At 46.0% G+C, this 14918-nt stretch overlaps 1 protein-coding gene across 9 annotated transcripts in view; it reads left to right on the top strand.

Moving 5' to 3' along the window:
* LOC115158526 (E3 ubiquitin-protein ligase LNX) overlaps positions 1–14918 on the top strand; it is an 84809-nt gene that overhangs the window by 18042 nt on the left and 51849 nt on the right. For 7 of the 9 annotated variants that reach the window (XM_029707591.1, XM_029707590.1, XM_029707589.1 and 4 more), the window contains exon 2: positions 343–939. In XM_029707591.1, coding sequence (XP_029563451.1) covers positions 434–939 — 506 coding nt within the window. In that variant the 5' untranslated portion in view covers positions 343–433. Of the gene's footprint in view, positions 1–342; positions 940–2324; positions 2363–13101; positions 13278–14918 lie in introns of those variants that run through there. The other 2 variants (XM_029707596.1, XM_029707595.1) reach the window with 2 other exon arrangements.

Genomic DNA, 14918 nt, shown 5'->3' with positions numbered 1-14918 from the left:
GCCAGAAGAGAAACATCTATATCAAAAGGAGTGAAATGAGAAAAGAGTCATTAGTTCTGATGCTATTCTCACAGTGGCTGGATTTCTGCTCAGTATTTCACTGCTTTGTGTGTGTGTGTGTGTGTGTGTGTGTGTGTGTGTGTGTGTGTGTGTGTGTGTGTGTGTGTGTGTGTGTGTGTGTGTGAGTGTGGGTGTGTGGGTGTGTGGGTGTGTGCGTGCGTGTGTGCGTGCCTATGTTCATATCCAACACCAAGTTTTCTAGCTCATCTCAGAGAATACTAAGATTATGAACAGCTTCCAGCTTGAAACAATATCAATGGTGCTCTCTGTCTCTCTATACAGCTCCATGGACCTCTACATTCAGTGAAATTCACCTGATCCCTCACAGCACCATACCAAGCCTCCCTCGGCCAAACTTAGCCCCGCCCTCTTCATGAGTAGCCAGGAGGAGGTGCCTGAGGTGCCTGAGATTGCCATGGCAATGGCGATGGCATCATCACCCCCACCACAACCACCCCCACCCCGACCACCCCCACCACGACCACCATCACCTGCCATGATTGGCTACGGCGGCCTGGAGTCACCTCCCCCTGACCTGTGCCAGTCGTGCGGCCAGAGACACCTGATAGAGGAGAACCATGAGTACCTGTACCAAGACGAGGTGGACGATGACCTCATGTGTCATATCTGTCTGCAGCCACTCATCAGGCCGCTGGACACGCCCTGTGGACACACCTACTGCCAGGAGTGTCTGACCAGCTTCCTGCTGGAGAGTGACTTCTGCCCCGTGGACCGCACCCATCTCATGCTGCAGAACTGCCGCAAGTCCAGCCTGCTGGTGCACAAGCTACTGGACAAGCTGGCCGTGGCCTGCCCCTTCTCTGACCACTGCACCGATACACTGCCCCGAGGAGAGTTGGGGGCTCACATCAAGAACAGGTAGGTCCCGTACCCCAACACACCCTAACCCACTATGTACTGGAATAACATTTCTACTGCAATAACATGTTACCTAAACACACCCTAACACAATATCTACTGTAATAACATATTACCCCAACACACCCTAACACAATATCTACTGTAATAACATATTACCCCAACACACCCTAACACAATAACTACTGTAATAACATATTAACCCAACACACCCTAACACAATATCTACTGTAATAACATATCTACTGTAATAACATATCTACTGTAATAACATATTAGCCCAACACACCCTAACACAATATCTACTGTAATAACATATTACCCCAACACACCCTAACACAATATCTACTGTAATAACATATTACCCCAACACACCCTAACACAATAACTACTGTAATAACATATTAACCCAACACACCCTAACACAATAACTACTGTAATAACATATTACCCTAACACAATAACTACTGTAATAACATATCTACTGTAATAACATATCTACTGTAATAACATATTAGCCCAACACACCCTAACACAATATCTACTGTAATAACATATTACCCCAACACACCCTAACACAATATCTACTGTAATAACATATTAACCCAACACACCCTAACACAATATCTACTGTAATAACATATCTACTGTAATAACATATTACCCCAACACACCCTAACACAATATCTACTGTAATAACATATTTCCCCAACACACCCTAACACAATATCTACTGTATAACATGTCTACTGTATAACATATTACCCCAACACACCTTAGCCCACTATCTACTGTATAACATATTACCCCAACACACCCTAACCCACTATCTACTGTATAACATATTACCCCAACACACCTTAGCCCACTATCTACTGTATAACATATTACCCCAACACACCCTAACCCACTATCTACTGTATAACATATTACCCCAACACACCTTAGCCCACTATCTACTGTATAACATATTACCCCAACACACCCTAACCCACTATCTACTGTATAACATATTACCCCAACACACCTTAGCCCACTATCTACTGTATAACATATTAACCCAACACACCCTAACCCACTATCTACTGTATAACATATTACCCCAACACACCCTAACCCACTATCTACTGTATAACATATTACCCCAACACACCTTAGCCCACTATCTACTGTATAACATATTACCCCAACACACCCTAACCCACTATCTACTGTATAACATATTACCCCAACACACCCTAACCCACTATCTACTGTATAACATATTACCCCAACACACCCTAACCCACTATCTACTGTATAGCATATTACCCCAACACACCCTAACCCACTATCTACTGTATAACATATTACCCCAACACACCTTAGCCCATTGCACTGACACCCTGCCTCAAAGAGAGATGGAGGCTCACATCAAGAACAGGTAGCAGAAACACTGAAAACCCCAACATGCATTTACACACTTTGAGAGGAGGCTACCCCTACACACTTTTACCCACAATCTACTGTAAGAGCAGAGAGACTTCCACACCCACTGTATACACAGTGTGACTATACTGTATGTTTTCCTAAATATGGTTAGATATTGCAGCACCCATAATAACTGCTGCATGTGTTTTTTTGTGTTCTTTTCTCCTCATCTGCTCCTCTCTCTCAGGGCTCATAATGTTGTTGTGATAAAACTGTGTTGACCTCCAGTTAACATACCCCCCCCCCCCCCTCCAGTCCCAGGGGGAGAGAGTACACCCCCCCTCCAGTCCCAGGGGGAGAGAGTACACCACCCCCCCCCCCCCCTCCAGTCCCAGGGGGAGAGAGCACACACACACCCCCCCCCCCTCCAGTCCCAGGGGGAGAGAGTACACCCTCCCCCCCTCCAGTCCCAGGGGGGGAGAGCACACCCCCCCCCCCCCAGTCCCAGGGGGAGAGAGTACACTTCCTCACCCTGGCTCTTTCATCTGAACCAACCTAGATCCTCTGTTTACATATCATTAAAGAGCCAGAGGTTTGACTGCTCGTTGTTCAGTGTCTGGGATCCTCTCATCATTAGCGCTCGTTAACACTCTGTTAGCCCAGAGGCCTGGGAGATAATTACAAGTGCATCTCCCTAGCTATGCACTGCTACTGTACAACAATGTGTTTCCCATTGAACTGAATATTGATAGTGATTGCATAACCTCTATTTCCTGATACTGCAATCCCCTCAAAGTTTACCACCTTTCTCTTCCCTTCTCCTCCCCCATATTCATCCTCTGGTGTCCTGGGTCTCCCACTTACTTCTCCCTCCTCCCTTTTTCTCTCTCTATCGCTCCCTAGGCTCCCAGGTTTCCTCTCCGTTTCTTTCATGGTGTGTGAGTGTTGTATTGCGGTATGTGGAGGTGATGTGATGTGAGTGGGCAGGGGTTCTCTGGGGACCAGCTCCTCTCTGGGATAGTCAGGAGGATTCAGGAGGTGTTATCTATCTGTGGAGGGGAGAGGCTACGTCCTAGGGGGAAGATAAGAGGCACTCTGGCTTGACTGGGGATGCCCATCCAGCCTGATTCACACTCTTCATAAGGTCATACTGGTAGTTGAACTTTGGTCCTGTCTGCTTGTGGTTGTGGTTGTGCGTTTTCGGTTCAGTGTTTGTGGTCTTGTGGTTGTGTTTGTGGTTGCGGTCCAGTAATTGTGGTTGTGTCCTTGTGGTCATGCAGGATTGCAAGTATGTGTTATGTTTATGATGCAGTACTTAAGGTCGTAAGTCATTAGGTGTGTGTTCATGGCAGGTGTTTATAGCCTGTGTTTTGCTTACACATCATTTTACAGTGAGTTTTCCATGTAAGTTTATAAAGTGCCTTTCCCAGTGAAAATATGTGAATTATTTGTACTTTAGCGTGTGTGTAGTGGCAATGTTGTGTTTAGATTCTGCTGCTATTCTCTTTCTTTTGTATTTAGCCTCGCTATTGTTATTTTACTGCTACTCTTTAATTATTTGTTACTTTTATTTCGTATTTTTTACATATTTTCTTAAAACTGCATTGTTGGTTAAGGGCTTGTAAGTAAGCATTTCACTGTAAGGTCTACACCTGTTGTATTCAGCATTTCACTGTTAGGTCTACTACACCTGTTGTATTCAGCATTTCACTGTAAGGTCTACACCTGTTGTATTCAGCATTTCACTGTAAGGTCTACTACACCTGTTGTATTCAGCATTTCACTGTTAGGTCTACACCTGTTGTATTCAGCATTTCACTGTAAGGTCTACACCTGTTGTATTCAGCATTTCACTGTTAGGTCTACACCTGTTGTATTCGGCTCATGTGACAAATTCGATTTGATGTGATTATTGTATTTGTCCGTTTATATTTCGGACAGGCCATTGGGTTGTTAGCTTGTCCAGGCAGGTGTACATTGATTCTTCCCATGTTTGAGGTTGCTGTGCCTGTAGCCTGGTGTTTCATGCCTCTCAGTATACGTACACGCTGTTCGGGGAGTGCTGTCTACGTAGTGTGGGATTGGAGAGGGATCTGTCTAAATTCAGATTACCCTGCAAAAGTCAAATAAATAACTTTGTCAAAGCATGTGATAAACAGAAAGTTACAAATCCCTTTGCGTGCCGATGCTTTTTGTGGGTTGAGTATTGGTGAGATTTAGGTCCTTGTTTTGTGTTCATACATGGTGAGAATCCCAAAAAGTACCCAGTGAAGTCCACTATGGGCCCTGGTCAAAGGTAGTGCACTATAAAGGGAATAGGGTGCCATTTGGGACACAGCTGTGACCCTGTGGACATGAAGTTAGATTTGATTCTTGTCTGTCAATATGGATAGCCAGTTCTAGAGGATGTGTGCTTGAATGCTTGGGTCTGTGTGCATGTGTATGTACTGAATGCTAACGTGCAGGCCTGTGTGTTTGTGTTGTATATGTACTGAATGCTAACGTGCAGGCCTGTGTGTTTGTGCTGTATATGTACTGAATGCTAACGTGCAGGCCTGTGTGTTTGTGTTGTGTATGTACTGAATGCTAACGTGCAGGCCTGTGTGTTTGTGTTGTGTATGTACTGAATGCTAACGTGCAGGCCTGTGTGTTTGTGCTGTGTATGTACTGAATGCTAACGTGCAGGCCTGTGTGTTTGTGCTGTGTATGTACTGAATTCTTACGTGCAGGCCTGTGTGTTTGTGTTGTGTATGTACTGAATGCTTACGTGCAGGCCTGTGTGTTTGTGTTGTGTATGTACTGAATGCTAACGTGCAGGCCTGTGTGTTTGTGCTGTGTATGTACTGAATTCTTACGTGCAGGCCTGTGTGTTTGTGTTGCGTATGTACCGAATGCTTACGTGCAGGCCTGTGTGTTTGTGTTGTGTATGTACTGAATGCTTACGTGCAGGCCTGTGTGTTTGTGCTGTATATGTACTGAATGCTTATGTGCAGGCCTGTGTGTTTGTGTTGTGTATGTACTGAATGCTTACGTGCAGACCTGTGTGTTTGTGTTGCGTATGTACTGAATGCTTACGTGCAGGCCTGTGTGTTTGTGTTGTGTATGTACTGAATGCTAACGTGCAGGCCTTTGTGTTTGTGCTGTGTATGTACTGAATGCTTACGTGCAGGCCTGTGTGTTTGTGTTGTGTATGTACTGAATGCTTACGTGCAGGCCTGTGTGTTTGTGTTGTGTATGTACTGAATGCTTACTTGCAGGCCTGTGTGTTTGTGTTGCGTATGTACTGAATGCTTACGTGCAGGCCTGTGTGTTTGTGTTGTGTATGTACTGAATGCTAACATGCAGGCCTGTGTGTTTGTGCTGTGTATGTACTGAATGCTTACGTGCAGGCTTGTGTGTTTGTGTTGTGTATGTACTGAATGCTAACGTGCAGGCCTGTGTGTTTGTGCTGTGTATGTACTGAATGCTTACGTGCAGGCCTGTGTGTTTGTGTTGTGTATGTACTGAATGCTTACGTGCAGGCCTGTGTGTTTGTGTTGTGTATGTACTGAATGCTTACGTGCAGGCCTGTGTGTTTGTGTTGTGTATGTGTGAGTGTGAGGTAAGTTCACCTGGCTATAAGCCAGAGGGCTGATCTCCGCTCTCTGAATTCTACAGTGACAGGTGGCCGTCCTTTCGCTGACCCTACTGAACTTGTAGGCCCTGTCACTTCCTGATGTCACATCGTGATGTCCTGACGATGGCCTGTCATAGGTTCTCATACATTCTGCTGCTGTAATTTGACTTGTTCTACTGCATGGCAGACGGATGCCTCATCCACACCAGAACATTCCTTTTTCAAGGGGTGCATAGAAGCCACCTTACTAACCTTTGCTCTGTTGATTCCTCTAGCCTCAACTACTCTGCTTCTGGAAGACTGTTTGAGAGGAATGGAAATAGGCAAACAATATAAATGTGTGAAGTGTGTGTGTTTGGGTGGTTGTGTGTGTGTTTCTGACTGTGTTTTTGGGGGGTTGTGTGTGTGTGTGTGTGTGTTTCTGAGTGTGTGTTTGGGGGGTTGTGTGTGTGTGTGTGTGTGTGTGTGTGTGTGTGTGTGTGTGTGTGTGTGTGTGTGTGTGTGTGTGTGTGTGTTTCTGAGTGTGTGTTTGGGTGGTTGCGTGTGTGTGCTTACGTGCAGGCCTGTGTGTTTGTGCTGTGTATGTACTGAATGCTAACGTGCAGGCCTGTGTGTTTGTGCTGTGTATGTACTGAATGCTTACGTGCAGGCCTGTGTGTTTGTGCTGTGTATGTACTGAATGCTTACGTGCAGGCCTGTGTGTTTGTGTTGTGTATGTACTGAATGCTTACGTGCAGGCCTGTGTGTTTGTGCTGTGTATGTACTGAATGCTTACGTGCAGGCCTGTGTGTTTGTGTTGTGTATGTACTGAATGCTTACGTGCAGGCCTGTGTGTTTGTGTTGTGTATGTGTGAGTGTGAGGTAAGTCCACCTGGCTATAAGCCAGAGGGCTGATCTCCGCTCTCTGAATTCTACAGTGACAGGTGGCCGTCCTTTCCCTGACCCTACTGAACTTGTAGGCCCTGTCACTTCCTGATGTCACATCGTGATGTCCTGACGATGGCCTGTCATAGGTTCTCATACATTCTGCTGCTATAATTTGACTTGTTCTACTGCATGGCAGATGGATGCCTCATCCACACCAGAACATTCCTTTTTCAAGGGGTGCATAGAAGCCACCTTACTAACCTTTGCTCTGTTGATTCCTCTAGCCTCAACTACTCTGCTTCTGGAAGACTGTTTGAGAGGAATGGAAATAGGCAAACAATATAAATGTGTGAAGTGTGTGTGTTTGGGTGGTTGTGTGTGTGTTTCTGAGTGTGTGTTTGGGTGGTTATGTGTGTGTTTCTGAGTGTGTGTTTGGGTGGTTGTGTGTGTGTTTCTGACTGTGTTTTTGGGGGGTTGTGTGTGTGTGTGTGTGTGTGTGTGTGTGTGTGTTTCTGAGTGTGTGTTTGGGGGGTTTTGTGTGTGTGGGTGTGTGTGTGTTAGTGTGTGTGTGTGTGTGTGTGTGTGTGTGTTTCTGAGTGTGTGTTTGGGGGGTTGTGTGTGTGTGTGTGTGTGTGTGTGTGTGTGTGTGTTTGTGTGTGTGTGTGTGTGTGTGTTTCTGAGTGTGTGTTTGGGTGGTTGTGTGTGTGTTTCTGAGTGTGTGTTTGGGTGGTTGCGTGTGTGTGTGTGCGTTTCTGAGTGTGTGTTTGGGTGGTTGCGTGTGTGTGTGTGCGTTTCTGAGTGTGTGTTTGGGTGGTTGTGTGTGTGTTTCTGAGTGTGTGTTTGGGTGGTTGCGTGTGTGTGTGTGTGTGTGCGTTTCTGAGTGTGTCATGACTCCTTTGGGCCAGACTGGTTTTTCCTTTTTCACAAACTGCATCCTGTGACAATCCAATTACCTTCATTTTCCTGCCAGCCTGTGGCCTTGTGTGGTACACACTGCTTACACACCACAGCCCAGCACACACAACTAAACACACACACACCAGCTCACACAACTCTACCCCTAAACACACAGCACCCACACATCTCTCTCATATTTACCCATCAAATATTCATTGGGATGGGGTATTTACACCAGTTAAGTGCCTTACACATTTCCAGACAAGACAGCACTACACTGAGACTTACTCGTCCTTCAGGGTCCCTAACCACTACTAACCACTACTAACCACTACTAACCACTACTAACCACTACCACAGAGAGGAGAGGAGAGGAGCTGTTAGATAGGCCTGCTGTAAAGAGATGGGCACAAGAAAGAAAAAACTAAGATGAAAAGAGAAGAGCAAGAGAGGTTAGAGGATAGCTTTAAAGGAGAGAATCAATGTGGGACAAAGTGGTAATGAAATATAGTGGGAGAGGAATTGAGAGGAGGGAGAGATGGAGAGATAGAAAGGAGATAAATGAGGGAAGCTGCAAGCTTGAAGTGTTACGTGATAACATGAGTGGAGATCAAAGTTCTCTAACCACCATCGGTCGGTAACTCCATCAGGCTCTCTATTTACAGCTGAAGAGAGGGATGACAGAGAAGGGGGAGATGAGAGGAGAGAGAGGGGCAGAGAAAGAGGAGAGATGAAAAGAGAGAGATCTATCTATCTAGCCCTGTAAACACTCAAAACAAAAACAGTCTGCTTCATTTGCATGTCCTCTGTCTGCTAGCTCTGTGACCAGCTCTTATGCAACCTTAAGGGGCCCAACATTATTCATCAATACAGTGCCCCCCACCCATGACCTCCTGCAGGTTAGCGTTTTCCGTCATGAATCTTGTTCTGGAGGCAGCTCTGCAGAGTTGTCACCTAACCCTAACCTTAACCCTAACCTTACCACACTGCTAACCCTAATGCCTAACCCTATCCTTCAATTTAGGTAACTTTTACAATATAGACAATTTTTACGATACATTACATGGCCAAAAGTATTTGAGAAACACACTAAAGGTTATTAGGTACACTATATATACAAAAGTATGTGGACACCCCTTCAAATGAGTGGATTCTGCTATTTCAGCCACACTCGTTGCTGACAGGTGTATAAAATCGAGCACACAGCCATGCAATCATATTGCAAACACTGGCAGTAGAATGACTTACTGAAGAGCTCAGTGACTTTCAACGTGGCACTGTTATAGAATTCCACCTATCCAACAAGTCAGTTCGCCAAATTGCTGCCCTGCTAGAGGTGCCCAGGTCAACTGTAAGTGCTGTTTTTGTGAAGTGGAAATGTCTAGGAGCAACAACAGGTCAGCCGCGAAGTAGTAGGCCACACAAGCTCACAGAACGGACCGCCAAGTGCAGAAGCGCATAGCATTTAACAATCGTCTGTCCTCAGTTGCAACACTCACTACTGAGTTCCAAACTGTCTCTGGAAGCAACGTCAGCACAATAACTGTTCGTCGAGAGCTTCTGGGTTTCATGAAGCTCACAAGCCTAAGATCACCATGCGCAATGCCAAGCCTCGGCTGGAGTGGTGTAAAGCTCGCTGCCATTGGACTCTGGAGTGATGAATCACACTTCACCATCTGGCAGTCCGACGGACAAATTTGGGTTTGGCAGATGCCAGGAGAACGCTACCTGCCCGAATGCATAGTGCCAACGTTAAAGTTTGGTGTAGTAGGAATAATGTTCTGGGGCTGTTTTTCATGGTTTGGGCTAGGTCCCTTAGTTCCAGTTAAGGGAAATCTTAACACTACAGAATACAATGACATTCTAGTAAGGCCCTTTCCTGTTTCAGCATGACAATGCTCCCGTGCACAAATCAAATCAAATCAAATTTTATTGGTCACATTCACATGGTTAGCCGATGTTAATGCGAGTGTAGTGAAATGCTTGTGCTTCTAGTTCCGACCATGCAGTAATATCTAACAAGTAATCTAACAATTTCACAACAACTACCTTGTACACACAAGTGTAAAGAAATGAATAAGAATATGTACATACAAATATATGGATGAGCGATGGCCGAACGTCATAGGCAAGAGGCAGTAGATGGTAGAGAGTACAGTATATACATATGAGATGAGTAATGTAGGGTATGTAAACATTATATAAAGTGACATTGTTTAAAGTGACTAGTGATACATTTATTACATCCAATTTTTTATTATTAAAGTGGCTAGAGATCTGAGTCAGTATGTTGGCAGCAGCCACTCAGTGTTAGTGATGGCTGTTTAACAGTCTGATGGCCTTGAGATAGAAGCAGTTTTTCAGTCTCTCGGTCCCAGCTTTGATGCACCTGTACTGACCTCGCCTTCTGGATGGTAGCAGGGTGAACAGGCAGTGGCTCGGGTGGTTGTTGTCCTTGATGATCTTTTTGGCCTTCCTGTGACATCGGGTGTTGTAGGTGTCCTGGAGGGCAGGTAGTTTGCCCCCGGTGATGCATTGTGCAGACCTCACTACCCTCTGGAGAGCCTTATGGTTGTGGGCGGAGCAGTTGCCGTACCAGGCGGTGATACAGCCCGACAGGATGCTCTCAATTGTGCATCTGTAAAAGTTTGTGAGTGTTTATGGTGACAAGCCAAATTTCTTCAGCCTCCTGAGGTTGAAGAGGCGCTGTTGCACCTTCTTCACCACACTGTCTGTGTGGGTGGACCATTTCAGTTTGTCCGTGATGTGTACGCAGAATAACTTAAAACTTTCCACCTTCTCCACTACTGTCCCGTCAATGTAGATAGGGGGCTGCTCCCTCTGCTGTGTCCTGAAGTCCACGATCATCTCCTTTGTTTGTTGACATTGTGTGTGAGGTTATTTTCCTGACACCACACTCCGAGGGCCCTCACCTCCTCCTTGTAGGCCGTCTCGTCGATGTTGGTAATCAAGCCTACCACTGTAGTGTCGTCTGCAGACTTGATGATTGAGTTGGAGGCGTGCATGGCCACGCAGTCATGGGAGAACAGGGAGTACAGGAGAGGGCTGAGAACGCAACCTTGTGGGGCCCCAGTGTTGAGGATCAGCAGGGTGGAGATGTTGTTTCCTACCCTCAACACCTGGGGGCGGCCCGTCAGAAAGTCCAGGACAAAGTTGCACAGGGCGGGTTCGAGACCCAGGGTCTCGAGCTTAATGACGAGTTAGGAAGGTACTATGGTGTTAAATGCTGAGCTGTAGTCGATGAACAGCATTCCTACATAGGTATTCCTTTTGTCTAGATGGGTTAGGGCAGTGTGCAGTGTGATTGCAAGGTCCATACAGAAATGGTTTGTCAACCACATCGAACACTTTTGGTATGAATTGGAACGCCGATTGCGAGCCAGGCCTAATTGCCCAACATCAGTGCCCGACCTCACTAATGCTCTTGTAGCTGAGTGGAAGCAAGTCTCCGGAGCAATGTTCCAACATCTAGTGGTAAGCCTCACCAGAAGAGTGGAGGCTGTTTTAGCAGCAAAGGGGGGACCAACTCCATATTAATGTTAGGCCATGATTTTGTAATGAGATATTCAACTTTTGGCCATGTAGTGTAAATGTCAACCTACCTTCTTACCCATACCCAGCCAAATGTCAGTCACTGTGTACTGTAATTCAGCCCCTAAAGCCTGCTTAGCCAATCAAGGGTAGATGATGATTTGGGGGAGTTGTTTTTGTTTTGATATTGCCTAAAGGCATTAGCATGCTTCAGTTTGGCTGGCGCCTAGCCGAAGTGGTCTAGCCGAATGAGTGTGCTCGCATACTACCTTAAAAGACGCTTGAAAAATTTGAAAAAAGCTGCAATAGTACGGTGTGTCCATTTTGAGATGCCGTAGCTAGTATACACTTCCTCAAAATATTCAGAATTCATCTAAGATAATGCAAGAAATGTGTCATTCATTTTGTCGTTTTAACCAAGGAGATCTTGGTCATGCAATTTTAACGGAGATGTTTGGTGCAGTATTTCACAATGAAAAAATGTTCATGTGTCTCGATGAATGACAATAAAGACTTTATTGAAGAATCCCTACTGTTGACCAATCACTGACAAAGGAGCGTAGACTATGGATCAGAAGTTCTTATTTTTTTTTTATTTGCCCAATCAGCCCCCAAAAAAATTTCGCAAAATGTTGTCATAATATATGCGCAAACTTTTCCAAACTGTTTCGGCTGGGAAGTGTGCAGATGCCTTAAGATTGCAGGTTTATCAAACATGATCTTGCCTCTGTCACATGGCCTAGCCCCCCCCCCCTTCCCCTGTTCCAATTCACACCCCCCCACAACACTTTCCCTGAGTAAATTGCTGGGCATTTGGCTACTGGTTTGGTTCAGTCAATAATTATTATAACAGTTAACTCTCCTTTCCTGTTCTCTCTATCAGTCTGTTTCACTCCATTCAGAAAAACAGGCTTCTATCTTTGTAATGAAAATTGTGTGCAGTGTGTTTTTTCCCCTGCTCACTGTCAATTATTTTTCATGTGTGGGCAGGGGGAGGTTAATGCAGTAGCTCTGTGTGTGTGTGTGTGTGTGTGTGTGTGTGTGTGTGTGTGTGTGTGTGTGTGTGTGTGTGTGTGTGTGTGTGTGTGTGTGTGTGAGTGAGAGGGAGGGAGGGAGGGAGGGGGGTTGCGACCAATCAGAGAAGCCCCAGGTAACCCCCCCCCCCATTTGTTTGGTCTGCTCCATCTCTCCCTCTCAGTGGTTCCTGCTGCAGTATAAGTCACAGGCTGTGCTGTTCCCTCTGACACACATACACACACACATTCATACGAGCGCAAATCCTCTTACACCTCGCTAGTGCCCAGAGCAGATTATAGCCTGCACATTTCAAATCGTATTCCAAATGTGCCACTTTCCCCTGGGTCTCCTCCCTCCTCTTCCTCCTCCTCCTCCTCCTCCTCCTCTTCATCATCTACCTCCACGGGACTTCTTCTCTGCACCTGCTTCTACTGCTGCTGCTTCTTCTTCCTCTTCATCATCCACTCTGTCTTCAACCTCTGGCAGCTGGCCTGCTCGCCTCTGCAGCTGAGATGACCAGGCAGCCTCTCTAAGGGAGAGAGAGTGAGACAGGAGGAGACAGAAAAGAGAGAACAGGAGAAAGAGGAAAAGAAAAAAGAAAGGGAGTAATTTAGACCTAAGAGCTACTCCGAAGAAAGAAGGGAAGAAGTCAACACGGTCAGGCTCGGAGAGGAGGTGGAGGAAGGGAAAGAGGAGGAGAGAGCTCCAGCACGGTCAGGCTCGGAGAGGAGGAGGAGGAAGGGAAAGAGGAGGAGAGAGCTCCAGCACGGTCAGGCTCGGAGAGGAGGTGGAGGAAGAGAAAGAGGAGGAGAGAGCTCCAGTGCAGAAGGAGAGAGGGAAGAGAAAAGAGAAAAAGAGAGCGAGAGAGAGCTGACTGTGTATTGACCATGAAGGCTCTGCTGCTGCTGGTTCTACCCTGGCTCAGCCCAGCCAACTACACTGACAATGTGGGCAACCTGCACATCCTCTACTCTGAGCTGTGAGTACTGTACCACTGTCCCACTCAGTATAGACCTGCTGCATCCATTCACCCCATCACTCTCCTCCAACAGCAGCAGCCCATGCAGCCCTGCAGTATGTGTGTGTGTGTGTGTGTATCTGTGTGAGCATGCACACGCAATTGTGAATGAGAGGGTGTATGTCTGTGTATGTGCACGTTTGTGTGTGTGTGTGTTTGTTTTAATCTGGCTATAAAGAGAGTGTATGGCTCTATGGCCATTTGCTCAGTTATTGACTTGGGTAATGGTTTCTGTAGCAGTGGCCATGGCAGCGGGATGCGGTTGCCTTGGCAGCGGAATGCGGTTGCTGTGGGTTTTGTGCAGACAAGGTCTGTTTGGATGCTCCAGAGCAGCACTGCAGCATGGGAGAGCTCTCATCAGGACTGTGGGATGTTTCTGTGTGTTTCCTGTTTTGTGTGTGTGCGTGCGGTCTATTTATTTGTACCAAAATGTGAACCTGTGTACGGCTATTGCTAAACTCTTTGATGGTCTCTGTATGTGTGCGTTATTGAGTTATTCATGAGTTATTTAGGTGTGGAGGACATACATGGCCATACCTGTGTGAGTGTGTCTGTTTGATTCAACAATAACAACCATAACATATCCACACACACACAGCTCATTCACATCTTCGTCCCCCCCCCACACACACACACACTTCAGGAGCCCATTCAGTCATAGTTGATGTGAAACACACTCTTACTGAGGCACTTTGACACCATGGCAACAACCCTCTCATCCAGCCAGCTGAATTCATCATACTGAGGAATGGATGATAATTTCACTTCCTACTGTATTTCATTCCACTGGCTCAGGTTCTCATGTTTTAAAATAGACACCGTCCTCCATAAAATAAGCCTAAACAAGTACTGCATAGATACTTTTGATTTTCATTATAGGTTTGCAAGTGCGGAGAATTGCGTTTTGTATGTGGAGGTTTGGGCTGTGCAGCTGAATTGTATTTGTGAATATAGGTTTGGGTCTGTGTGTGTGTTTCTAAGTGTGTCTATATCAGTATAGTCTTTATACGGTTTGACCATGTGGGCATTCCTTCTCTTTGTATGCATATAGACTGAGTCTTTCCGGGAATAGTCTATATTGGCCCACAGTGCATTCTTTCTGTCTCTCTCAGTGATATTGGTATATTCAGCAGACGCGTGAAACCTGGGGCTCACAGATCTCTAAGCTGGGATCCTTCTGTCCTCGCCAGTCCCCAGTCTGACGGAAATGTCCCATTATGCTGCATGAATACAGGGAACAATGCAACGCTTTAAAAATTGTCCAATTCCATTGTGGGGATCCTCTATTGAGTGGAGCTTTAGCTCCTGCAGACACTCAGATCCCCTGTTGGACAGCCATGAATCCTAGAAAGATGGGGAGAGGAGAGGGAAAGAGCGAGATAGGAGAGGAGAGAATAGGATAGGAGAGGAGACCAGGGAAAGAGATGGCAAGAACAGAAAGGGAAGAAATGGAGAGAACAGGTGGGAGAGGTAACAAAAGGGGAGAAAAAGGAGAAAGAGGGGAGGGAGAGGATGTTAAAGGAGGAGAGAAGAGGTGCAATGAGAATAGATTAGAAATAGAAAGAAGGGTATAGAGGAGGAAAGAGGAGAGGAGAGAGAGAG

Source organism: Salmo trutta, chromosome 22, assembly GCF_901001165.1.
Source record: "Salmo trutta chromosome 22, fSalTru1.1, whole genome shotgun sequence".
Taxonomy (NCBI): Eukaryota; Metazoa; Chordata; class Actinopteri; order Salmoniformes; family Salmonidae; genus Salmo; species Salmo trutta.
The sequence above is the reverse complement of the archived record's forward strand: the minus strand, read 5'-3'. Positions and strand labels throughout refer to the sequence as shown.